The sequence below is a fragment of the Manis javanica genome, chromosome 5 (genome assembly GCF_040802235.1).
Source record: "Manis javanica isolate MJ-LG chromosome 5, MJ_LKY, whole genome shotgun sequence".
Lineage (NCBI taxonomy): Eukaryota > Metazoa > Chordata > Mammalia > Pholidota > Manidae > Manis > Manis javanica.
Genome location: NC_133160.1, coordinates 51,823,497 through 51,849,386, shown reverse-complemented (window position 1 = coordinate 51,849,386; position 25,890 = coordinate 51,823,497). Strand labels below are relative to the sequence as shown.

At 40.2% G+C, this 25,890-nt stretch overlaps 1 protein-coding gene across 1 annotated transcript in view; it reads right to left on the bottom strand.

Moving 5' to 3' along the window:
* Positions 1-13,227, bottom strand: part of MGAT4D (MGAT4 family member D) — a 48,216-nt gene extending 34,989 nt beyond the window's left edge. The window contains 1 exon segment of the mRNA XM_017676318.3: positions 11,890-13,227. Coding sequence (XP_017531807.2) covers positions 11,890-11,983 — 94 coding nt within the window. The 5' untranslated portion in view covers positions 11,984-13,227.
* Positions 13,228-25,890: the final 12,663 nt, after the last annotated feature.

Genomic DNA, 25,890 nt, shown 5'->3' with positions numbered 1-25,890 from the left:
AATGGAGAAGGGAAAACAAGTTTTGGTGTGAGTATCAGGAATTTGATTTGCAGCATATTAGATTTGAGATGCCATCACACATTTCAGCAGGCAGCTGCATATGTGAATTGGGAAATAACTGGCCTGGCATGGACATATAAATTTAGAGAGACCTGTGTTTAGACCCAGGAGATCACTAGGGAAATGAGGAGGAGTAGAGAGATGTGAGGCCCAAGGATGAAATCCCAGGGGTCTCCAGGTTACAGGCTGGAAAAATGAGAAGCAGCCAGTAGAGAAAACAGAGCCAGGCTGGCTGATGAGGCAGAGGAAACTCAGCAGTGTGTGGTGTCCTGGAAACCAGCTGAGGAAAAGTGTTTCAAGGAGATGAGAGGGATCAACTGTCAAGTGCTGTTGAACAGGACAAGGAAGATAGAGGATCACAAAGGAGAGCAGTGGGGAGACAGAGGGGCAGCTGTTCTCTTTAACAACTCTCTGTGGTTCTCATCTCTCTTCACCCTTCTTCTCTGTCCTTCATTCCTGTTTCATGCAGTTTCCATGGTAAGACAGGACTCCAGAGACATTCCTATCTACTTAAGCCTCTGCCCCCAGAAGGAAGGAGCAGACATTTACAGGTACCCTCTCATACTCGTTCTTCCATTTTACAGCAGAATTTTCAGCTGGGTACACAGCCAACCAACTAAAGACTATTATTTTTCAGTTTCTTGCCTTTGATATGGCCACGTGATTAAACTGTATCCAGTGCAATTTGAGCAGAAGTTGCATGCACCTTTTGGATCCAACACTTAAAAGAGGAGTATATTTTTTCCTTCCTCTTTTGTAGATATGGGTGACCTGTCCAGGATTATGCAGGTGAAGACAATGCCCTAGAGATGGACAGAAGTGTGTTGGTAGGAACCTAAAGCCTGAATGACGCTAGGGAGGAGAATCTCCACACCAGCTCATCATTTGTGTCAAACCATTGTTGTTTGGGGTAACCGTTAACACATCTGAACTTGCATTCTAACTGATACAAAGCAATTAGAGACAATGAGTGGCCCAGACAAAATGAAGGGACTAAGCAGCTTCCAATCTTGGTTGCTTTGTTAAAATACTTAAACATCTGGTTAGAAAGCAACAGGTTAAAATTTTAGAAAAAAACACAGAAAAAAAAAACCAGTGTGATCCCATTGCTTGAAAATTACCATGAATCTTTTGCTCCATATGGTTCTAGACTTTTACTTACTTTTTTTTCTCACTTTATCATAAAAATGTCAGATAAAATAATGCAGGGAGAAAAGCAACAAGTCAGATAAAGTAGCTCACTTTATACTGAAAAGGTAATCCATAATGGAAACAAAATAACATTTATTTGTTTTTTAGATAGCCAAATATCAAACTATATAAAGAAAAAACTATTAGGGACCCAACCAAGCATGTGGAAAAATTCAGGAGGAAAACCATAGAAATTGGCAAACAATGAGTAAAAAATAAATTCACAGCTTGGAAGATATTAAATTCCAGGTGCATTTAAAAATATGAAACTATAAAAGTAATGGTGATAAATTGGGTTGAAACACTTTTTTTATTCATTCACCTTTTATGACAAAAGCACACATATGTAGCCAGTGGCAAAAATTGTGTAATGCCACACTTCCCTCCTCTAACCCCTGCAGACATTTCTCCTCATACTTAGGAAGGGAAGCAAAGCCCTGACGAAGCCTGATGCAGCCCTACACGATGGTCCTTGGCTGTCCCTCCGCCTCATCCCTTACCCCTCCCATCTCATTCTGAGGAGCTCAGCTCCAGCCACCCAAGCCCACACACTGTTCCTCCCATGAACCACTTCCCCACCTTAGGGCTTTTGCTCTTGCAGTTTTCTCAGCACAAAATGCTCGTCTCCCAGACACTGGTGTGGCTAGAGCTCCCTAATTTTAGTTTTCTGCTAAAACTTTACCTCCTCAGAGAACCTACTCTGCCATCTTATTATGAAATAGCACACCCTCTCTCTCCCATTAGCTTTTTTTTTCTCAAATCCCTAATCACCTGACTTTCTTTTAATGTATTTATTGCTTTTTGTGTCACTCCCCAGAGTTCTCTAAAATGTAACGTTCAGAATAGCAAGAAATTTGGTTTCTTTAGAACTAAATTTCCAGTACCTGAAACAGTAACTGGCACATAGTCCCTCACAAATACATGTGGAATCAATGGAATAAATCATTTATTTATTTATTTATTTTTGGTATCATTAATCTACAATTAGATGAGGAACATTATGGTTTCTAGATTCTCCCCATCATCAAGTCCCCACCACATACCCCATTACAGTCACTGTCCATCAGCGTAGTAAGATGCTATAGAATCACTACTTGTGTTCTCTGTGTTGTACAACTCTCCTTGTGCACCCCCCTACATTATGTCTGCTAATAGTAATGCCCCTTTCCCCCCCCTCTCCCTCCCTTCCCACCCATCCTCTCCAGTTCCTTTCCCTTTGGTAACTGTTAGTCCATTCTTGGGTTCTGTGAGTCTGCTGCTGTTTTGCTCTTTCAGTTTTTTCTTTGTTGTTATACTTCACAGATGAGTGAAATCATTTGATACTTGTCTTTCTCCTCCTGGCTTATTTCACTGAGCATAATACCCTCTGGCTCCATTCATGTTGTTACAAATGGTAGGATTTGTTTTCTTCTTATGGCTGAATAATATCCCATTGTGTAGATGTACCACATCTTCTTTATCCATTCATCTACTGATGGACACTTAGGTTGCTTCCATTTCTTGGCTATTGTAAATAGTGCTGCAATAAACATAGGGGTGCATATGTCATTTTCAAACTGGGCTCCTGTATTCTTAGGGTAAATTCCTAGAAGTAGAATTCCTGGCTCAAATGGTATTTCTATTTTGAGCATTTTGAGGAACCTCCATATTGCTTTCCACAATGGTTGAACTAATTTACATTCCCACCAGCAGTGTAGGAGGGTTCCCCTTCTTCACATCCTCACCAACATTTGTTGTTGTTTGTCTTTTGGATGGTGGCCATCACTACTGGTATGAGGTGATATCTCATTGTGGTTTTAATTTGCATTTCTCTGATGATTAGAGATGTGGAGCATCTTTTCATGTGCCTGTTGGCCATCTGAATTTCTTCTTTGAAGAAGTGTCTGTTCAGATCCTGTGCCCATTTTTTATTTGGATTATTTGCTTTTCATCTGTTAAGGTACGTAAGCTCTTTATAGATTTTGGATGTCAATCCTTTATCAGATATGTCATTTATGAATATATTCTCCCATACTGTAGGATGTCTTTTTCTTCTATTGATGATGTCCTTTGCTGTACAGAAGCTTTTTAGCTTGATATAGTCCCACTTGTTCATCTTTGCTTTTGTTTCCTTATTTGAGTAATTCTTAAACTGAATCATGCTTTAATCAAACGAACTGCAACTCAAAAAATTTCAAATATTCACACAGTGGATACTATTTGAGGGGCTTACACATTTTAGAGGTGAATGTCATTTCACCAGTATAACCCTATGTAATTGGGGTTCTCGGGATAATACTGTCTTTGCAAAATGGGCCATGTGTTTGGAGTTAACATATCATGGGTGATGCAATATATCTAAGCTTCCATTATGTAAGTCAGTCCCTGAGAGATCAATTTGGTTGACACAAAAAGAAATTTTCTCTAGAGGAAGTAGTATTTGCAGAAACAATCATAGAGAAGAATTAAAGGATGTAATCTCTAGTTTTAGATCTGCTTCTTATATAGTCTTACCTGATAATTCAATTTATCAGAATTCCATTTAAAATATTTGTATTACTCAGGCATTTTGTAAAGATGAAATGTTATAAAACTATTCTACAAAAGTTACAATAAACAATAATTTGATATTTTGAATCACTTGTGAAATTGTGAAAACAAACACCAGACCATGTGTGCAATGGCCCAATGTGACTTCCACCCATAAAAAAGGGTCCAAATGAGATCCTAAGTACCACTGACCTTCACTTCTCATAACAAGGGCCCAAGGCACTGCTCTTCAGCAGAAATAAAATGCAAGCCACCTTTGTAATTTAAAATTTTCCAGTAGCCATGATGCCGGGACTTGTGTTCACAGAGCCAAAGAATGAACTTCACAAACACTCAAGGTAGGAAAGCCAGGTGGAAGCTTTTATTTAGAGATAAATAGAGAGGACAGAGCTCCTGGCTCATGCCAGGAGGAGACAAGAGAGCCCCTGGTTGTATCATTGTCTAGGGGTTTTATGCACAGTTGAGGATTTTCAGGAATGGGAGTAAAGGGCTAGGGATGCAGACTTGTTGAGTGGTCCATGAATGCTCATTTTTGATGAGTAAAGGGAAATTTGCTGCTCTGATTCTTTCTCAGGATAGCAGTTTCCCTCTGGGAGCATATCAATTAAGACTGCCTGCCCTGCCCCCAAGGTGGGCTGGGTTGTTGTCTGTTTGCTAGAGTATGTTATGAATCTTACTTCTTAGCTTTTTGGGCTATTTATAGTTGGGGTTGCTTACTAAATTAACCTTTTTCCTAGGTTGAAGATTACTTGATTAGGATTAGAGAAGGAAACACAGCATATAGGTACAGTTAAAAATAAGCTGGGCATGGGGGATGAACATCAAAAAGCCTCCACAGGGATCCGGGCGATGCTGCAGTTGTGGCTGCATCCATCCCACTGTTTCCTGGACTTGCCACTGGAATGAGGAGGGAGATGTCTAGGCTGGCATGTGCATACAGTGAGACAACGAATTTGACCGGATCTGTACTGTTGGAACTCAATCAGGAGTTGGGAGGGGTGCAAGTTGTAGCGCTCCAAAATCTTACGACTGTAGACTATCTATGGTTAAAAGAACATATGGGATGTGAACAGATCCCAGAAATGGGCTGCTTTAATTTGTCTGATGGTTCAAGTACAGTTGGACAATATCCATCATATCATAGACAAATTTTCACAAATGCCTAGGGTGCCTAAATGGTTTTCTTGGCTTCACTGGAGATGGATGGTAATTATAGATTTGCTTAGTTTATGTCACCGTATTCCTATTATGTTAATATGTGAGCGCAAGTTAGTTAGTAGTTTAAAACCTATACATACTTAAGGTACTCTACAAGAAGATATGTCAAAGAAATAATCAATCCTCCCATGTTTTCTTCCATATGCTACCTCTATAGCTTTTCTTCTTCCTTCCTAATTACAAGCCTTAAATAGAATTCGTGCCTCATATTGAATTTACCGAGCATCGTAATTCCTCCAGGTGGTAAAGATACCTCAAGACAAGTGCTGGGCATAGAAGCCACAGGGTATAAATCTGCAAAGAAGGAAAAAGCTAACCTTTTCAAACAATATGGCTTCTCTCTCACTTACCAACTTTACATTTCCCTGTATGGCCCCGGAAGATGACTGGTTAGCCAGAGACGGGTAAGATTCCTCAAGGGAGGAACAACCTAAGAGAGGCACAGTCGCAGGGGGGCCATCAGGTGAGAAATCAGGGAAAAACAGTGGTGAAGCTTAGAACCTTACCCCTCACCCCGCGTTTTGAGAGAAAGCTTCTGCATCCGTAGATGTTTTATTGCCCTTGTCTAGCTCAGATTAGCACATAGTCTACAGGCACACACATGATCATCTACAATTGCTCTCTTACAACACTAAACTATGTTTTCTACCTTTATCTTGCATCTACCTACCACTTCAGCATTTTATTAAAAATAAAAATAATAATAATAATAAAGGGAGAAATGTGGGATTCACATATAAATCAAATATAAAAATCAAATGAATATTCATATTTGACCTGATTGTTTATAGTTCATAATGCATGATCAAAACCAAAAGTTTCTGTGATGAATGCCCTTGTACTGTTCACCATGTAAGAACTTATTCACTATGTAAGAATTCGTTCACCATGTAAGAACTTGTTCATTATGCTTCACAAGATTGGAGACTGACGAGAATTAGGCTTGAGATGGATTAATGATTGTGCATTGAGCATTGACCCCCCATACAGAATTTTATTGTTGTTAACAACCATTTGATCAATAAATATGAGAGATGCCCTCTAAAAAAAAAAATAAGCTGGGCGTTTTAGCAGGCTAAGGTCATGATCTAACTGATAAAGTGAAGTCATGGGTTATGCTGAAACACTTTTCTTTATCTGCAGAACACTCAAACATTCCAGGCCAAGTTTTTCCTGGCCTTTTGAGCTTTAACTGATTTCACTGGAGAATGTCTATATTCTTAGTCTGGTATCTTTACCCTAGAGAATTAGTGACATTGTGTAATGCTTAACACAGAGTTTCCATAAGGACTTCTTTGCACATTGTTACATTGTTCTGACTGTAAATATCTTGCTTTCCTTTTTTTTCCAGAGGCCCTCACTCTACTCTGCCTAAACCCATGGTCCCTGTCTCAGCCACACTAAAAAAGGAAAAGGAAACCAGTAAAAGTAATTGTAAATAATACATTTAATGTCTTCCAATCTATCTAAAGTATTTTTCAACATGTAATCAAAAATAATAATGAATGGAATAGTTTACATTCATTTTTTACACTAAGTATTCTAAATCCCATGTATATTTTGTACTTATAGTACATCTTAATTCAGATGCTAAATGTTAACAGTTACAGTGAAATTCAGCCCTACCAAAACAATAAAATTTTGCTTATTGGAGAAATATTTTCCACTGCTTCAGTTTTTAAATTTATATTACTTAAAATGAAATGAAATGGAAACTTCAGTCCCTCAGTTGCACGTACATTTCAAATCCTCAACAGCCACCTGGTTGGGGGCTACCATACTGAAGAGCACCAGCTGTATGTTTATTGGAAATGGAATATCTCAGGCATCAGCCTAGACTTACTGAGTCCAAACCTGTATTTTAGTAAGATTTACAGGTGATTTGTATGTAAGTTAAAATGTGAGAAACACCATTATAGATCTTTTAAATTATTTTATCTTTCTCATCACTGACTTTATCATAGTTCAGGCCTTTATTCCCTATAGCTGCACTATTATAATTGCTTCTTAATTTGTCTCTGTTTCAGTTCATGGTTAACTTTCTAAAACTCAGCTCAAAAACTTTCAATGGTTTCTTAAAGGCTTAGTGAGTAACGTCCAAACTACTTACTTGCCTAGTAGACAAGGTCCTATACAACATGCCATGACCTGACTTTTCCATCTTATTTCATTCACTAAACAGCTCCAGTATCGGAAAGCATGCTGAGACACAGGTTTCCCCCGCTGTCTGAAAGTAGAGCATTCCTATGAAACCTTTCATAAGCTGGAATGGCATACAGTGAGGAATCAGTTTTATTTTGTAAAAGCAAAAATCTTCTTTGAATTCTTTCAGTTAGCAAAATCAGGTACTAATGTAGATCTTTTGTACAATCAAAGCACCATAAAGCAAACTTTTGGATAACAGGGCAAACCTGTATTCATTCTTTCTTCCATTTAATATTTACTATGTGTCACTCACTGTGTTGTGTGGTAGGTAAACAAATGTGGACAAAGTCAGATTCCTGCTCTAAATTAACTGACAATCAGGCTGCAAGGGATGGCAGTGGGGATTGGGAAGAAGCATATATTTAAACAACTAATATAATTATGGATTGGGAATCATCCTCAAGTACCACAGGCAGAGAGGCATTAATTCTTAAGGAGGAGTGAGGAGTGGGGGAGGGAGATGGAAAGGTTTCAGAGAAGAGAGTATATTTGAGAACTTGAAGACTATATAGAATTTTGCTATACAGCACAGGGCGGAGAAGGGCATTCCAGACTAAGAAAACAACAACATAAAAGCATCCATGAAATGGTATAGCCTTTCAAGGGGAAAGCAAGTAATTCACTCAGGGAATAAAAAAGAATGGGAAATGGCATGGAATTGAAATATTGGCAGACCGCTTTAAATTATTATTTACTTATTTGTACCAAGTGTGGGTCCAAAGGAAGAATATCTGAGACAGTTGGCAGGAGATCAAGCTAAAAAGGTAAAATTAATTATAGATTACTCCACTCCATGTATGCTTTGCAATAATCAAATCACAAATGACATGCTTTTTAAACTTCCTGTGATGGTCCCTTCATATGTTAGGTTTTATGGTGAAATATTTCGGACATTATGAGTATACAAAACAGTTTGATATACAATAATAAAAATGAACATCCACAAACTCACTACTATCTTAGCTTTAGATATTCCATCCGATTCCTTCAAGATCAAATTCCCCTTCCTCCCCGCTCACAGAGAAGCAGGAGTCTGAATTTTATATTCCTCTCCCACCTGGATGGGGGAGGAGGAAAGGTGATTTTCCTCCACCAAGGGGAGAAAGAGAGACCCCAAGAATTCACTCATAAAGTTTGGGTGCTCCAGAATGAGTTCTTTCCCCACTAAGTCAAGGGCTGGGAAGTATTTTCAACCCTGCAAATTGCTGAAGTATGGACGAACACAATGTCTCATGCTGCCAGATAAGAAGGAGCAGGAGAGAGGGAAAGTGGTAAACCAAGAGGGAACATCTGTGAAGCAGCCTGCGGGCACACAGCTAAAAGTAGCAAAGGTGTCTGAGTTTTCTGTAGTTCAAATGAATATTATAGGTTACCTGAAGAGGGTCACTTCTGGTCAAGACAGTCCTAGCAACAGAGGCTGTGGTAAGGACAGAGGGAAGAACGAGAAACTCAGGTAAGAGACAGATATCTCACACCAGGGAATGGGAAGTGGAGACACACCAGTAGACTTTCAGAAGAAGCCACAAATCACCCTACAAAAGAGCCAGCACTGAATGTCTGCCACACAGAAGCATTTTCCAGAGAAACAAACCATTACGCTGCTGTCATACAAGGAAACCTTATTTCACTCAGCATAATGCCCACAAGGTCCATCCACGTTGTCACAAACAGTAAGATTTTCTTTTTTTATGACTGTTTCCTTGTGTGTGTGTATGTGTGTATATATTTATATATATATATATACACACATACACACACACACACACATACATACAACTTCCTTATCCATTCATCCACCAATGGACACTTAGGTTGCTTCCATATCTTGGTTATTATAAATAAATTCTCCAGTGAACACAAGGGTGCATACATCTTTCCAAGTTAGTGTTTTCATTTTCTTCAGATAAATACCCAAAAGTAAATTGCTGGATCATATGGTCATTTTATATTTATTGAAGAAATTCCATATTGTTTTCCACAGTGGCTGCACCAATTTACATTCCCACCAACATTGCACCAGGGTTCTTTTTCTCTACATCCATGCCAATTTATTATTTCTTGTCTTTTTGAAAATAGCCATTCTAACAGGTGTGAGGTGGTATCTCATTGTGGTTTTGGTTTAATTTGCATTTCCCTGATGCTTAGTGATGTTGAGCATGTAGTGAAGGGCCCCCACCAGTAAGATAGCGAACTTCCGGCTTCTCTTCGGGGGTGGGGGGGGTCCTCAGTTCCCGCCGGCGCCACCTGAAGCCCAATCACCTCTCGCCCCACCTCCCAATCCCAGCACCTAGCCAATAGCCACCAGCCCCGTAGAAGTGACACCTCAATCAGCTCATGCCCCTTCCTATATAACCCAGCACCTTTCCCTAATAAAGCGGATTTCTCCGGTGAATTGCTGCTGTGTGTCACTCCTTTCCTTTCATGTAGGTGCTCATGTAGATGGCTTTTCATGTAGATGGCTTCCTATCTTACTGAGAAGTCAGTAAGACTATGGTCTCAATGATCTCATCAACCTGCAGCTCTCCTCCTTGTTCACATGGCCTCCTGTCTGTTTCTCAAACAACAAGGTACCACAGGGCCTTTGCACATGTTTTTTCTGCTTGGAAAATTCTTCCCCTAGATAACCACACAAAAAGCTTCCTCAATTTACTCCAGAATCTGCTCAAATATGACTTTCTCAGAGAATCCTTCTCTGATAGCCCTAAAATAGCACTTTCTCTCTCCTGCCCCTGCCAACACCTGACATCTTACAGCAGTTACATCATTTATGTTTGTTGCTTTTTTCCCCTAGCCAGAGTGGAAGCAACATAGAGGCAAGGGTTTTTTAAATTGTGTTTTCCTAGGTCCTACAACATGAATAGATGCTTATTAACTTCACTCACTCACCAACAAAAATGTAGCATATCCACGATATATCAGGCATTTTACAGAAGTTGGGGACATAGCAGTTAACAAAACAGGCAGAAAGGGAAAAAAATTTCCTCTCCTCATGGAGCTTATATATTTGTTGAATAAATAATGAATTATTAATACAATGATCTTGAAGAAACAAAAGGTTACCTACACATAAAAATTAATTTTTAAAAAGGAAAAGAATAAAGCTTTAAGTGGTAGCTCTTTTTAATAAATATTCCCAAATTTCCACTGATAAGAATTGCAAGTATAAATCAAATTTTTAAAATACTGTGACTATTTTTAATATTTTATATAAAAATCATAACTTCAGAAGCTAAATGAAGTCTGTGTGTTCTTTTGTTGACATAAGAACATCTTGCTATAGTACTAGGATTGATTTCCTAATTATTTTAGAGCTAGATTCCACAGAAACATACACATAGAAAATGAAAACCCATGTCATCTGCAGCTTTAAGAGTACATAGTGTATTCTCAAGAACAGTATCTCATTTTCTGAACTTGACCATATGAATGATGGGACTATAACCACTTTGAGGAACCAAACTTCTTTTTCCTGGTGGTAACTAGAAAACACACCAAAATGGTTGTATGTATCACAATATAGAGTTTAACTATAAGCATATTAACTGCATTAAAATGCCTCATGAAGTTAACAATCTAAATTGCCTTCCAAAATTACTGTAAGTTTATATTTCGCTTTCTAATTATTAGTAATTGTTTATCTTTTGTTATAAAAGTGCTCATTGTTTATTGTTCTACAATAAATAAAAACATTTGGATAAAGTTCTTAACAGAATACAAAGAAGAGGGCAAGTGTAAATATGATTAAAGATTAGTAGTATAAATCAGATGAATTTACATATCTAACCTTTGAAACAAATAGGTACAATGCTGTTGATATTGTGTGTACATGACAATATTTAGAATTAGAGGACTAAAACACAATTCTAACATTGATTAGGACATACATTAGAGGACTAAAGCCACTTCCAAACTTGGTCTTCAACACTACTGCCAAAATTCCTTTGTGTGTGCTCTGAGTCATAAATGTGTTTAGCAAATGCGTTTAAAAAGTAAACAATACTTTTTTTTATTGTTTTAGTATACATATATCCGATGTGATTTTTATTTTAAAAACGTATTGTTTATCTGAAATTTAACTGTAAATGGGCAACCTCTATTTTTATTTGCTAAATTGGCAACCCTACAGACAATAAATTAAAACCTTGGTTTGTTTCAAAGTGGTAATGCAAACAGTATGGCTCATTTGATAGTCTAGGTGCTAAACCAGTGCTCTAATTGGCGATTATGTCTCTCTGCATCATCTCATCCATGCTTTTGCAGGTTCACCAAAAAATACTTTAGGGATCCTGAAAGTGTGGCTCAGTAATTGTAGAACAGGAAAGAGGAAAGATGTTGGTTATCTAAGGGGAGTTCTTGAAGTCAGGCCTTCACATGTGTCTGGACACAACGGTGAAGAAAACGGGAAGCTGTGCGCAGATCTGGGCCCTTGAACCTTGGGAGGGAAGAGGAGCCCTTAGCGCGCGCCCAGCGGGGTCACGGCTGCCCGGGCAGACTAGGGGCAAACGTTACAACCTAACGGGCGGGACAGGGGGGTGGGGGCTGCATCTGTAAATCGCCTAACAGGAGAGGGAGCCACGGCTCCAGGGTCCTGCGTCGCCGCTTCGTCTCCCGCCCGGCTGCCACAGCAACCCCGGAGTCTCGCAGGAAGCCAGCTGGAGAAAGACTGGAGGACCCGCCTGCGCTTACTGGTCTGAGACATCTTGGAGATGCAGAAGCAGGAGAAGCTGAAGAGCATGACTGCGACGAGCGCGATCAACAGGTTCACCTGCTTGGTCCTCATGGAGTTGGCCCATCTGGGAACCGCGGGCAGCAAGAGGGCGGAGGCGGCCAGCTGAGCCCAAGCCGCGAGCGGAGCACTCACAGCGCCTGCGCCCCTGGACGCGCGCCCCTCGCTCCTCCCTGCAGTGTTGCTAGGGTCCCCAGCACACCCACCCTCAGGAGCACCCTTCCCCACCTGTCCTGTGGCTCCGCACTCAGCATCCTGAGCCACTTGCTAGGACTGCTAGCAGCTGAATGCAATTAACTGTGGGAAAGCTTCCCCTCTGCTTGGTACGTGATGAGTGCTCACAAACTTTATTTCCTGTAGTAGTGAGTAACTTTGGCGCCAGACTCTGGGATAAACAGTTTGCATGTATTATATTAAGCCCTCACAACATTCTAGTTCTTTTTTTTTAATATAAAATGAAGATAACAATAGTATCTACTTGACATGCTGTTATTATCTTCATTTTATCTTGAAAAAATTGAGCCAGGTTGAAAATTGAGCCAACCAGAAATTCAGGTTGCAAGCTGTAAGTGGTTGCTCTACAGGTACCGTGCATGAATAAGAAGTTCCTACACAAAATATCTATCTTTATGTATCTTTACTCAAATTCACCAAATACTGTATTTTCAAGATTCTGAAAGCACTTTGCTCTCACATCTTAATATTTTTTAAATCAGCATGTGTCTTCCAATTGATTTTTACGTTTTCTACTGTTATTTCTTCTTCTATCTTTTTTCCAAAGAAAGAAAAAACCAAAACCCTGCTAGTCAGTTAATGGTCAATGAATCAGAACACATATTTATTGAGCACCTTCTCTGTGCCAGTCACTGAACTAGGGACTAGCAATACGATATTCACCAGCTGGTTCTTGGCTACATGGTCTTCTTCATGCTCAAACAGGGACTGAACCCTACACACATATTTCTACCTGTAAAAAGTCTTCAAGATTCAGTGGTAATGCCACCTCCTCCATGAAGCCTTCATTGATCACCTATGCATAATGGAATCTCTATCCTCTTCAAATTCTTGTAGCACTTGGGTCCCTCTCAAAGCATTCAATGTGTGTTATTTAATTGTTAAGCACATATTTTATTTCTTGTACCATGTTATAAGTCCCTAGAAGAGAAAGATGATGTCTTACACATTTTCATATCATATTCCCCACTGTGCATTCAGGGTGTTTTACAGATTTAAGACATTGATTGAAATATAAGCATGTGGTACAACTGAGCTGTATTTACAACTAACCACCTATAATCCCTACCTACTACCATTTAAGCCAACAAAAAATATCACTTCAGGAAATCCAGTAGATAAAAAATACAGTAGCATTCTCAAAGATTTTCAGACTTCTGCTTTGTGATTTATCTTTTAAAATTGATGTCACATTCAGACCATGGGAACGAAAATTGCCAGGCTAAAGGTAAGTATTTGCTAAAATAACAGGAATGGGAAGAGTGACCTCTGGGGATATTACCAGCATTACAGCCATCAAGGCTTGCTTCAACCTCAGTCTAAACAATAATCTCATGACTGTTATTAGCACAGAAAAGTAAATATAGCAGGGACAGATTTTTCTAGTCTCATATACATGTAATATCCTGACAGTGAAAACAATTTGAAAGATAATGACTGTTGGAAATAATGCCAGTTGTCCTGGACCTATTTTCTGTTTCAAGTTACTTAAATGAGTCATCTGTACCCAGGGTGAGTGCCATCTGTTCAGCACAATTCAGGAAAAAGGTACTTCCATGGATCATCTTTGACAACTATCCTTCTCGAACTTTAGCATGCGGAAGAATCACCTGGAAATCTTGTTCAACAAAGATTGCTGCACCTACCCTCAGAGTTTCTAATTCAATAGGTTAAGGCTGGGACCCCAAATTTTGCATTTCTAACAAGTCCTAGATGATATTGATGCTGCTGGACCAAGGACATAACTACATTTTGAGAATCACTGTATAACAGCACTCCATTCAATCAGAGGTTAGATTTAAAAACATATAGATTATCGAGGATCACGGGAAGATGGCGGCATGAGTAGTTCAGAGGAAATATCCTCCCCAAAACATACATATTTATGAAAATACAATAAATACAACTATTCCTAAAAGAGACACCAGTGGATGCAGTACAATAGCCAGGATACATCTACATCTGTGAGAACTCAACATCACACGAAGGGGGAAGGTACAAGTCACAGCCAGGCAGGACCCAAATGCTCTCCCACCCCAAAACCCAGCGGGAAGAAAGGAGTCAGAACAGGGAGGTAGTGAAAGCCCAGGACTGCTAAACAACCAGCTCTAGAAATCCGCACCCAGAATGCAGACACAAGGTGCATGGGGTGCTGGATATTAAAGAAATGGAAAAGCAAAACCTGTGGGCAGGTCCCCGCAACTGGCACCCCTGAGACAAAAGAAAAGAGAGTGCTTTCTGCAAGTCTTAAAGAGACAGGGACCCCATAGCTCGACGAAGTTGCCCCAGCACACTCAGCCAGCAGCTGGGAATTCCGGGGAAACTTAGGCGCCCTAAACCCCGAGGAGGCAGTGCAACTCTGAAGCCCCTCATGGCACTAAGCAGCCTGCCAGTCGTTCCTCCAACTGGCGCAGACCCTGACACACTGGCCCAGTAGCAGGGGAGTGGCAGCGTGCACCAGGGGCAGAGGGGCCGGAAGGGACCGGGAGCAGATCTGTGCACCAATGGCACCAGAGGGGAGAGGACAGGCTTGTGCGAGCTCACAGCAGCACGACCAAACAGCCCGGGTGCGGCTCACGTGCACTGGTGACCGTGGAGCCAGAGGAGCCCAGTAGGGGCCCGCGTGCACCTGCAGTGGAGCCAGAGGGAACAGGCGCACTCCCAGCAGCTGATCAGAATCCCAGCCCAACGCACAGCTGCCTGGGCCAAACCCAAAGGCTGCTGCTACCACATAGCTGCCCAGCAGGGGTGCTGCTAGCATGGAGGAGCGCACCTGGCATGCCTGCCACTCCCCGTAGGGCTCCATGCTGCTCTGACAGAGACTCCACCCACAGCAGCTTAGGGGACTAACTGGGTGGCTGCTCCAGGAGTGTGGGTAACCATCACAGGCCACAGAGAAGGGCAAGGCATCCAGCAAGCAGGAAAGGACTTTCTTCACCCAGCTGACACACCCGCAACCTGCCTACAGCCACAGCTATCACCATGAAAAGGCAAAAAAATATACTCCAGTCCAAGATAGTTACAACACTTGAGAAAGGATCTGCAGAGGCAGACCTAACTAGTCTCCCTGAAAAGGAATTCAAAATAAAAATCATAAACATGATGACAGAGCTGCAGAGAAATATGCAAGAGCTAAGGAATGAAGTCCGGAGGGAGATTACAGAAGTGAAACAAACTCTGGAAGCATTTATAAGCAGAATGAATAAGATGCAAGAGGCCATTGATGGAATAGAAACCAGAGAACAAGAATGCATAGAAGCTGATGCAGAGAGATAAAAGGGTCTCCAGGAATGAAACAATATTAAGAGAACTGTGTGACCAATCCAAAAGGGACAATATCCGCATTATAGGGGTACCAGAGGAAGAAGAGAGAGAAAAAGGGATAGAAAGTGTCTTTGAAAAAATAATTGCTGAGAAATTCCCCAAACTGGGGGAGGAAATAGTTGCTCAGACTGCAGAGGCACACAGAACTCCCGAGAGATGGGATCCAAAGAGGACAATACCAAGACACATAATAATTAAAATGGCAAAGATCAAGGACAAGGACAGAGTATTAAAGGCAGCCAGAGAGAGATAAAAGGTCACCTACAAAGGAAAACCCATCAGGCTATCATCAGACTTCTCAACAGAAACCTTACAGGCCAGAAGAGAATGGCATGATATATTTAATGCAATGAAACAAAAGGACCTTGAACCAAGGATACTGTATCCAGCACAATTATCATTTAAATATGAAGGAGGGATTAAACAATGCCCAGACAAGCAAAAGGTGAGGGAATTTGCCACCCACAAACCACCTCTACAGGGTATCTTAGAGGGACTGCTCTAGATGGGTGCACTCCTAAAAAGAGCACAGGACAAAACACCCAACATATGAAGAATGGAGGAGAAGGAAAAAGAAGGGAAAGAAATAATCATCAGACTGTGTTTATAACAGCTCAATAAGTGAGCTAAGTCAGACAGTAAAGTAGTAAACAAGCTAACCTTGAACCTTTGGTAACCACGAATCTAAAGCCTGAAATGGCAATAAGTACATATCTTTCAATAATCACCATAAATGTAAATGGACTGAATGCACCAATCAAAAGACACAGAGTAACAGAATGGATAAAAAAACAAGATCCATCTAAACGCTGTTTATAAGAGACTCACCTCAAACCCAAAGACAAGCACAGGTTAAAAGTCAAGGGATGGAGAAAGATATTTCATGCAAACAACAGAGAGAAAAAAGCAGGTGTTGCAATACTAGTATCAGACAAAATAGACTTCAAAATAAAGAAAGTAACAAGAGATATAGAAGGGCATTCCATAATGATAAAGGGCTCAGTCCAACAAGAGGATATGACCATTATAATATATATGCACCCAATACAGGAGCACCAGCATATGTGAAGCAAATACTAACAGAACTAAAGAAGGAAATAGACTGCAATGCATTCATTGTAGCAGACTTCAACACACCACTCACCCCAAAGGATAGATCCACCGGGCAGAAAATAAGTAAGGACACAGAGGCACTGAACAACACACTAGAACAGATGGACCTAATAGACATCTATAGAACTCTACATCCAAAAGCAACAGGATACACATTCTTCTCAAGTGCACATGGAACATTCTCCAGAATAGACCACATACTAGCCAACAAAAAGAGCCTGAGTAAATTCAAAAAGATTGAAATCATACCAACCAACTTTTCAGACCACAAAGGTATAACACTAGAAATAAATTGTACAAAGGAAGCAAAAAGGCTCACAAACACATGAGTAACATGAATTAACAACATGCTCCTAAATAATCAATGGATCAACAACCAAATTAAAATGGAGATCCAGCAATATATGGATACAAATGACAACAACAACACAAAGGCCCAACTTCTGTGGGATACAGCAAAAGCAGTCTTAAGAGGAAAGTATATAGCAATCCAGGCATATTTAAAGAAGGAAGAAAAATCCCAAATGAATAGTCTAATGTCACAATTATAGAAATTGGAAAAAGAAGAACAAATGAGGCCTAAGGTCAGCAGACAGAGGGACATAATAAAGATCAGAGAGGAAATAAATAAAATTGAGAAGAATAAAACAATAGCAAAAATCAATGAAACCGAGAGCTGGTTCTTCGAGAAAATAAACAAAATAGATAAGCCTCTAGCCAGACTTATTAAGAGGAAAAGAGAGTCAACACACATCAACAGAATCAGAAATGAGAAAGGAAAAATCACGACAGACTCCACAGAAATACAAAGAATTATTAGAGACTACTATGAAAACCTATATGCTAAGAAGCTGGAAAAACTAGTAGAAATGGACAACTTCCTAGAAAAATACAACCTTCCAAGACTGTCCCAGAAAGAAACAGAAAATCTAAACAGACCAATTACCAGCAAAGAAATTGAAGCGGTAATCAAAAAACTAACCAAGAACAAAACCCCTGGGCCAGATGGATTCACCATGGAATTTTATCAAACATACAGAGAAGACATAACACCCATTCTCCTTAAACTTTTCCAAGAAATAGAAGAGGAGGGAATACTCCCAAACTCATTCTATGAAGCCAACATCACCCTAATACCAAAACCAGGCAAAGACCCCACCAAAAAAGAAAATTACAGACCAATATCCCTGATGAACGTAGATGCAAAAATACTCAATAAAATATTAGCAAACTGAATTCAAAACTACATCAAGAGGATAATACACCATGACCAAGTGGGATTCATCCCAGGGATGCAAGGATGGTACAACATTCGAAAATCCATCAACATCATCCACCACATCAAGAAAAAGAAAGACAAAAACACATGATCGTCTCCATAGATGCTGAAAAAGCATTCGACAAAATTCAACATCCATTCATGATAAAAACACTCAACAAAATGAGCATAGAGGGCAAGTAACTCAACATAATAAAGGCCATATATGATAAACCCACAGCTAGCATCATACTGAACAGCAAGAGGATGAAAGCTTTTCCTCTGAGGTCGGGAACAAGACAGGGATGCCCACTCTCCCCACTGTTATTCAACATAGTACTGGAGGTCCTAGCCATGGCAATCAGACAAAACAAAGAAATACGAGGAATCCAGATTGGTAAAGAAGAAGTCAAACTGTCACTATTTGCAGATGACATGATACTGTACATAAAAATCCCTAAAGACTCCACTCCAAAACTACTAGAACTAATATCGGAATTCAGCAAAGTTGCAGGATACAAAATTAACACACAGAAATCTGTAGCTTTCCTATACACTAACAATGAGCCAATAGAAAGAGAAATCAGGAAAATAATTCCATTCACAATTGCATCAAAAAGAATAAAATACCTAGGAATAAATCTAACCAAAGAAGTGAATGACCTATACCCTGAAAACTACAAGACACTCTTAAGAGAAATTAAAGAGGTCACTAACAAATGGAAACTCATCCCATGCTCCTGGCTGGGAAGAATTAATATCGTCAAAATGGCCATCCTGCCTAAAGCAATATACAGATTCGATGCAATCCCTATCAAATTACCAACAGCATTCTTCAATGAACTGGAACAAATAATTCAAAAATTCATATGGAAACAACAAAGACCCTGAATAGCCAAAGCAATCCTGAGAAGGAAGAATAAAGTGAGGGGGATCTTGCTCCCCAACTTCACGCTCTACTACAAAGCCACAGTAATCAAGACAATTTGGTACTGGCACAAGAACAGAGCCACAGACCAGTGGAACAGAATAGACTCCTGACATTAACCCAAACATATATGGCCAATTAATATACAATAAAGGAGCCATGGACATACAATGGGGAAAGGACAGTCTCTTCAACAGATGGTGCTGGCAGAACTGGACAGCTACATGTAAGAGAATGAAACTGGATCACTATCTAACCCCATACACAAAAGTAAATTCGAAATGGATCAAAGAACTGAATGTAAGTCATGAAACCATAAAACTCTTAGAAAAAAACATAGGCAAAAATCTCATGGACATAAACATGAGTGACTTCTTCATGAATATATCTCCCCAGGCAAGGGAAACAAAGGCAAAAGTGAACAAATGGGACTATATCAAGCTGAAAAGCTTCTGTACAGCAAAGGACACCATCAATAGAACAAAAAGGTATCCTACAGTATGGGAGAATATATTCATAAATGACAGATCTGATCAAGGATTGACATCCAAAATCTATAAAGAGTTCACACACCTCAACAAACAAAAAGCAAATAATCCAATTACAAAATGGGCAGAGGAGCTGAACAGACAGTTCTCTAAAGAAGAAATTCAGATGGCCAACAGGCACATGAAAAGATGCTCCACATCGCTAATCATCAGAAAAATGCAAATTAAAACCACAATGAGATATCACCTCACACCAGTAAGGATAGCCATCATCAAAAAGACAAACAACAACAAATGCTGGCGAGGTTGTGGAGAAAGGGGAACCCTCCTACACTGTTGGTGGAAATGTAAATTAGTTCAACCATTGTGGAAAGCAGTATGGAGGTTCATCAAAATGCTCAAAATAGAAATACCATTTGACCCAGGAATTCCACTCCTATGAATTTACCCTAAGAATGCAGCACTCCAGTTTGAAAAAGACAGATGCACCCCCATGTTTATCGCTGCACTATTTACAATAGCCAAGGTATGGAAGCAACCTAAATGTCAATGAATAGATGAATGGATAAAGAAGATGTGGTACATATACACAATGGAATATTACTCAGCCATAAGAATAAAACAGATCCTACCATTTGCAACAACAGGGATGGAGCTAGAGGCCATTATACTCAGTGAAATTAGCCAGGCGGAGAAAGACAAGTACCAAATGATTTCACTCATCTGTGGAGTATAAGAACAAAGGAAAACTGAAGGAACAAAACAGCAGCAGAAGCACAAAACCCAAGAATGGACTTATAGTTACCAAAGGGAAAGGGACTGGGGAGGATGGGTGGGAAGGGAACGATAAGGGCAGGGAAAAAGAAAGAGGGCTTTACGATTAGCATGTATAGTGCGTGGGGGGCACCAAGAGGGCTGCACAACACAGAGAAGACAAGTAGTGATTTTATAGCATCTTACTATGCTGATGGACAGTGACTGTGAAGGGGTATGTGGAGGCACTTGGTGAAAGAGGGAGCCTAGTAAACATAATGTTCTTCATGTAATTGTAGATTAATGATACCAAAATAAAAAAAATCAAAAGAAAAAAGAAAACAAGAAAACTCCTATACAAAAAAAAAAAAAAAGAAATTCAGATGGCCAACAGGCACACAAAAAGATGCTCTACATCGCTAATAAAAAAAAAACAAAAAAAAACATATAGATTATCTAATTTATCCTCTTTGGTCAAACATTTCCAAGATACCTATTTAGCAAAGGTGCCACCAGTGAGGAGGATTCCATTATGTCCTGTGGCTCTTATATTCTAGAATTTAATGACATTTACAAAAAGTTGTCTCTTATATCCCTGAATGTACCAAATATCGGCCTGAATAGCAGAAAAAAAGAGCTGTCAGAGTTCCAGAATTGTCCTCTGAGTTGAAAGGCCCAGTTGCAGGCAAATGGAAGATGTCCCTTCTAGCAGCAGAGCTTGTGATCCAAGAGCCAGACGAACAGGAACAGGAATATGGTACAGACAAGTCGTAAGCATCAGAGGGGCCAGCACAGATCAACAAGGGCTGAAGTGGTCTTTTTTTTTTTTTAATTGTCCCTCTCATAATAACAGCACTTGAGTTTTCCTTAGGGGAGCTGTGCTAGTTAGCCAACAGTTCTTCCATCTGTGCATGCTGCTTCCCCAGGCACAGTCGTGCCTCTGGGCCCACTTTATAACTCATTCTGAGCCATAGAAATTAGCTGCAGGAATGTTCCTGGGACTCCTGAACCAGGCTCAAGAGAACTGACAACTTGTGCCTTCTGCCTCTTGGAGTGCAACTTCCATGCTATAAGGAAGCCCAAGCCAAATTACTGAGGCCTAGAGGCTATGTGGAAAGGATCACTGGGATGAGAGGCCATCTGGGACCGGCCAGCACTAGCTGAGCTCCAGCTGACTGCAGCTGTGCAGGGACCCGCAAGAAACCAGCAGACCTCCCCAGCAGAAGCCAGTCAACCCAGAGAATCATAAGAATAACAAATTAGCATTTTAAGCCACAAGCTTAAGAATGATTTGTTTCTCAGCAACAGATAACTAATATTGGGAACAACCCCTTCTACATAGCTTTGTGGTAAGGGTTTACATATGACCCAATCATCATATTCTGTGACACTGCACACAAAAGTTAGTTTAGCATTTGACCCAAGTTGGTCAAATGAGACTCAATTATGAGACTTTCTAACCTAGACCTGGAGTTTCTAGGGCCATCTTGCCAGTGGGAATATGCCCTGAGATTAAAGCCAGTTTAGATGAAAGCAGACCTCTTAAGGATTCCATTTGATTTTCTAAAGCCAGCTTAGATGAAAGCAGACCTCTTAAGGATTACATTTGATTTTCTACCTAACTCAGTCATGCATAAGTCTATATACTGTCTGGTCAATTACATTAGCCAATTCATTTCTTTTATTAAGTTAATTTGAGCTGGGGTTGCTATCACTTTTAACTGATGGATACATGGATGCTAGCAGACAAGTAGAGGACAGTAATAGGGAATCTAGAGAAAAGAGACAACTAGGAGGTTCAGATAGGTGCAGTCAGTCCCAGAATAAAACCACAGCAGTGCTGATATTCTGAAATAACACTCGAGACCCGGGATCACTGAGTCTGAGGTATTGGCTGTCTGTCCTCCCAAAGGGGCCCTGCCTCAGGTGAGGGCTGAGATCAGTGCAGGCTCTGCTTGCACTCTGGTGCAGGACTGTGTCTGTTCAGGTCAAGGATTATGTATTATACTAATTCCTACAAAAGCATCTTGTAGGCTGGCTAAAGACTCACCATCCCTGGAAGCAGTGGCCCGAGGACAAGGCACAGATCACCACAGAAGTACTTAGGAAAGAAGTAGAAACATAAGCATAACCCATGAAGCACAACCCAAACCACAGTGCCGGCCTGCTCCCACCAGGCACCAGTTTAGGGATCCTGTGTCAGGTTTCCTACAGATGACTCTGGCTGAGCTTTCAAGCCAAACATGTAAATCAGCTTCAACCCAATTTTTGGGAAAACAGTTCTGGCGACTTATCAACTGTAATGTGGTTTTACATAATAACTGTATTATTCTTTTATCATCAGATACTCTTGAGTGCTAAGAGTGACCGTATCTTTCCCCAGTATCATCCTTTACTTGTTCTTCTATTTTCTTTCTGTTAGTATTTCATCTCTTTCCCACTTATTACCTGTCAGATGCAGACCTGGTCTCCCCAGGCAGCGCCTCTGGTCCAGCCTTACCCTCAATCCACAAAGAGGGCTGTGGTCTGAAATTTCCCAAGGCCTTGACCCTTGTCCATTCCCAGGTAGAAGTGGTAGGGTTGCCTCTATCAAATACAATATAACTATATTCTCCCTATACGGAGTGAGGGGGGGGAATGGAGCGAAACATTTAGTCCATCCTTACTGGCCTCATGATAGGAAGTCACTACCCAATATAAGGGTTTCCTTGAACATATGCACACTTACATTCAAAGGAATAGAAATTGTGTCTTGAGCAGGAATTTCTCCATTCAGTTAGTTATCCAAATGTAATATTGGTCCCTTAAACACAGGATCCAATAAAATAAGTTTGTACAGTGGGAGAGTTCTAGGAGAGCACCAACCTCCACTTCATCTTGCCCATTGTGATATTGGGATTTATGATAAGAAATGTGTGTTTGGTGTTTAGCCAGGTCCTGACACATAGCTGATAAAATCCTCAGAATTCTTATGATGAAAGTGTCCTTGCAAAAAAAGATAAATGTCTTTTTTTATGTTAATGAGGTCACTTTTGAAAAGCACCTAAAGATAGGGACAGGTTGCCAGAGGAACTGACTATGTGATTAGAGGATTGGAACTTTCAGTCCCAACTCCCTACCTAGGGAGAGCGGCTGGAGATTGAGTTCAGTCCCCAGAGCAAATGATGTAACCCATCACACCTATGTAATGAAGCTTCCATAAAACTCAACATGGACCAGGTTTGGAGAGCTACCTTTATTGGGGTGGTGAACAGCTGGAGATTCCAGGAGAGTGACGAGCTCAGAGTGGACATGAAAACTTTATGCCCTTGCCCCATACTTTGCCCTCTCCCTTTCTTCTGGCTGTTCCTAAGTTATATCCTCTTATAATTAACAAGTAATCTAGTAAGTAAAATGCTTCTCTGAGTTCTGTGAGCCTCTCTAGCAAATCAATCAAACCCAAGGAGGGTGTTCATCTGAACCTCTGATCTACAGCTGGTAGATCAGAAGCATAGGTGACAACCTGGACTTTGCTATTTGTTCCTGAAGTGGGTTGGTGGGTAGGGCAGTATTGCAGGACTGAGCCCATAACCTGTAGGATCTGATGCTTTCTACAGTTAGACAGTGTCGGCATTGAGTTGAACTGTAGCGTACACAGTTGGTATCTGAGAACTGCTTGGTGATGTGAACTCCCCCCCACACACACACACTGGAACTGGTGTCATAATTGTACCTATCTCCAACACCCAAAACCCTTTCAAAACTGTTTTCCCTTTACTACCCTTCATATCTGAACAAAGCACACATTCATCTAACTGATCCAGCCAGTTATCCATACCTTTAGACTGTATGTTCAATGTTTCAATCACTAGTTCTAGTTCTAATTTAATTTAATGACCTTATAAATGGTAAGGAATGTGATATAGCCACATCATGTTGGGATTTTGTGGGCCTATTTCTGTACAGTGTAAGGTAGAATGCATTTTTTGGCCCAGAGAGATGTATGAGAGGGAACCAAATTGCCTTTGACAGTATTTAGGCTTTAGTCCAAGACAGAGGAATGTCAAATTCCTTGGACTCCTCTAGGGGCAGCAAATAGTAATCCTATATAGTTCATCACTTACTTGGTCCTTGTGCCCAGAAGATTTTTCCAAATGCCATCTTTTTATAGCAACTTTTTTGTTGTTATTAGGATTTAACGTCTCTTAACCACATTAGCAGCTTGGGTAACAGATAAGCAAAATGTATCATGATTCCACCCACTCTTGCATGGCTTTTGCATCACTCTAACCACTTAAATTCTCGGGAATGGCAGGACATCAGCCATTCTGTTACAGCAATCACTGGTTCTAATATTAATTTAATGATCTTATAAATGGTAAGGAATATGACATAGCCACATCATGTTGGGATTTTGTGGGCCTATTTCTGCACAGTGTAATGTAGAATGCATTCTTTAGCCCAGAGTAATGTTCTCTTCCCCTTCCTGAACAACTCCAAGGTCTATCTGTGACCCAATGTAATCCTCCTTGCAAGTCGCTCTCAACTCAGCCTATTGCATAAATATACTATTGCATTTTTTGACTAGGTTTTACTGTCCATAAAGCAAATAGGAACTGACTTTTATATTGGAGTTCTACTACACAGGACCTCTCATGGATAGAGCAAGAAATTGTTTTATTTTGGTGGAAAGAGAGTCACGAGATTTAGACTGTGCAGTACTAGAAGTGGGCTGCAAATTAAACCTAAACTGCTTGTCTGTGTGTGTTACAACTCCTCAGACACCCCTCTCATGATATGAATTCCATTTTTTTTTAGAATTTTGTGCAGCTTTCTCTTTATCATAACCTCTTTCTGATATGATCCATACCATATCATATAGTTCAGATCTTAATATAATTTGCCACTCTCATATTATGGGGAACTGTTTTCATGAGAGCCCAATAGCCTGCTGGCAAACCAGCTCTCTAGCTGCCAATTTTTTTAGCCAGAAATCCCGGTAGTCACCACAAGGTGGCAGTATTATCATTTCATTCAAAGCCTCCAATTTACATACATTATGGAGTCAGAAGCGTCTAAAATTACCTGTGAATGTGTTAAAATCATAGGATTTCAGCATCATACTCAGGCTACTGCCAATTACGTATTTTTTACAGCTTCCAAATTGTCCTCCAAGGTGTTTGTGCCTCCTTTTTATAGGCAGGGTACTGGAGGGAGAGTAATTTGTTATTTACCTTTATAGAATACTTTTTGTGGCCCAAAGTCACTTTTAGAAATTTCACTGCCCAAAGCTCTGAATATTAGCTGGATTGATTAACCAGTCAGCTAGTTAGTCATATGTGCCAGTACAGCTCTCAAATCATTAGAGTTTCTCCCTCTATGAGGTAAATTATTTTAATGTCAATAATACAATGAATGAATTTTGATGGTAATCATGTCTAAGGCCCATCTCACTAACTTGTGACAGTGAGTTGGAGAGCTTCTTGGGGAAGGACCATAAAATAAACATATCTTACATTCCTTTTATGTACAAGCAAACTCTGTTTGACTTCTCTCAAAGTGAGATCAAGAAGCTGAGTGTATCACAAAAAAATTCTGTCAGCTTATTGAACCTCTCGCACAGTTTTCACAATGCCTAGCACAACACACACTTGTTTAAATCAGGACACTTCCTTGTTAGAATCATGACAGTTAATAGTTATTTCCAAGAGCCTTCTCTTTTTTCACCTGGGCTGCCCAGTATTAATAGAACATGTTAGTGGAGACTAATGCTTCTGCTCCTACCGTTTCCTAATGAAAGATAAGATTTCCTGTGTCCTTCCAAAATCTGACAAAGCCTGATACTTACTACAAAGGAAGGTTTGAACAATTCTCAGGGTTTCCA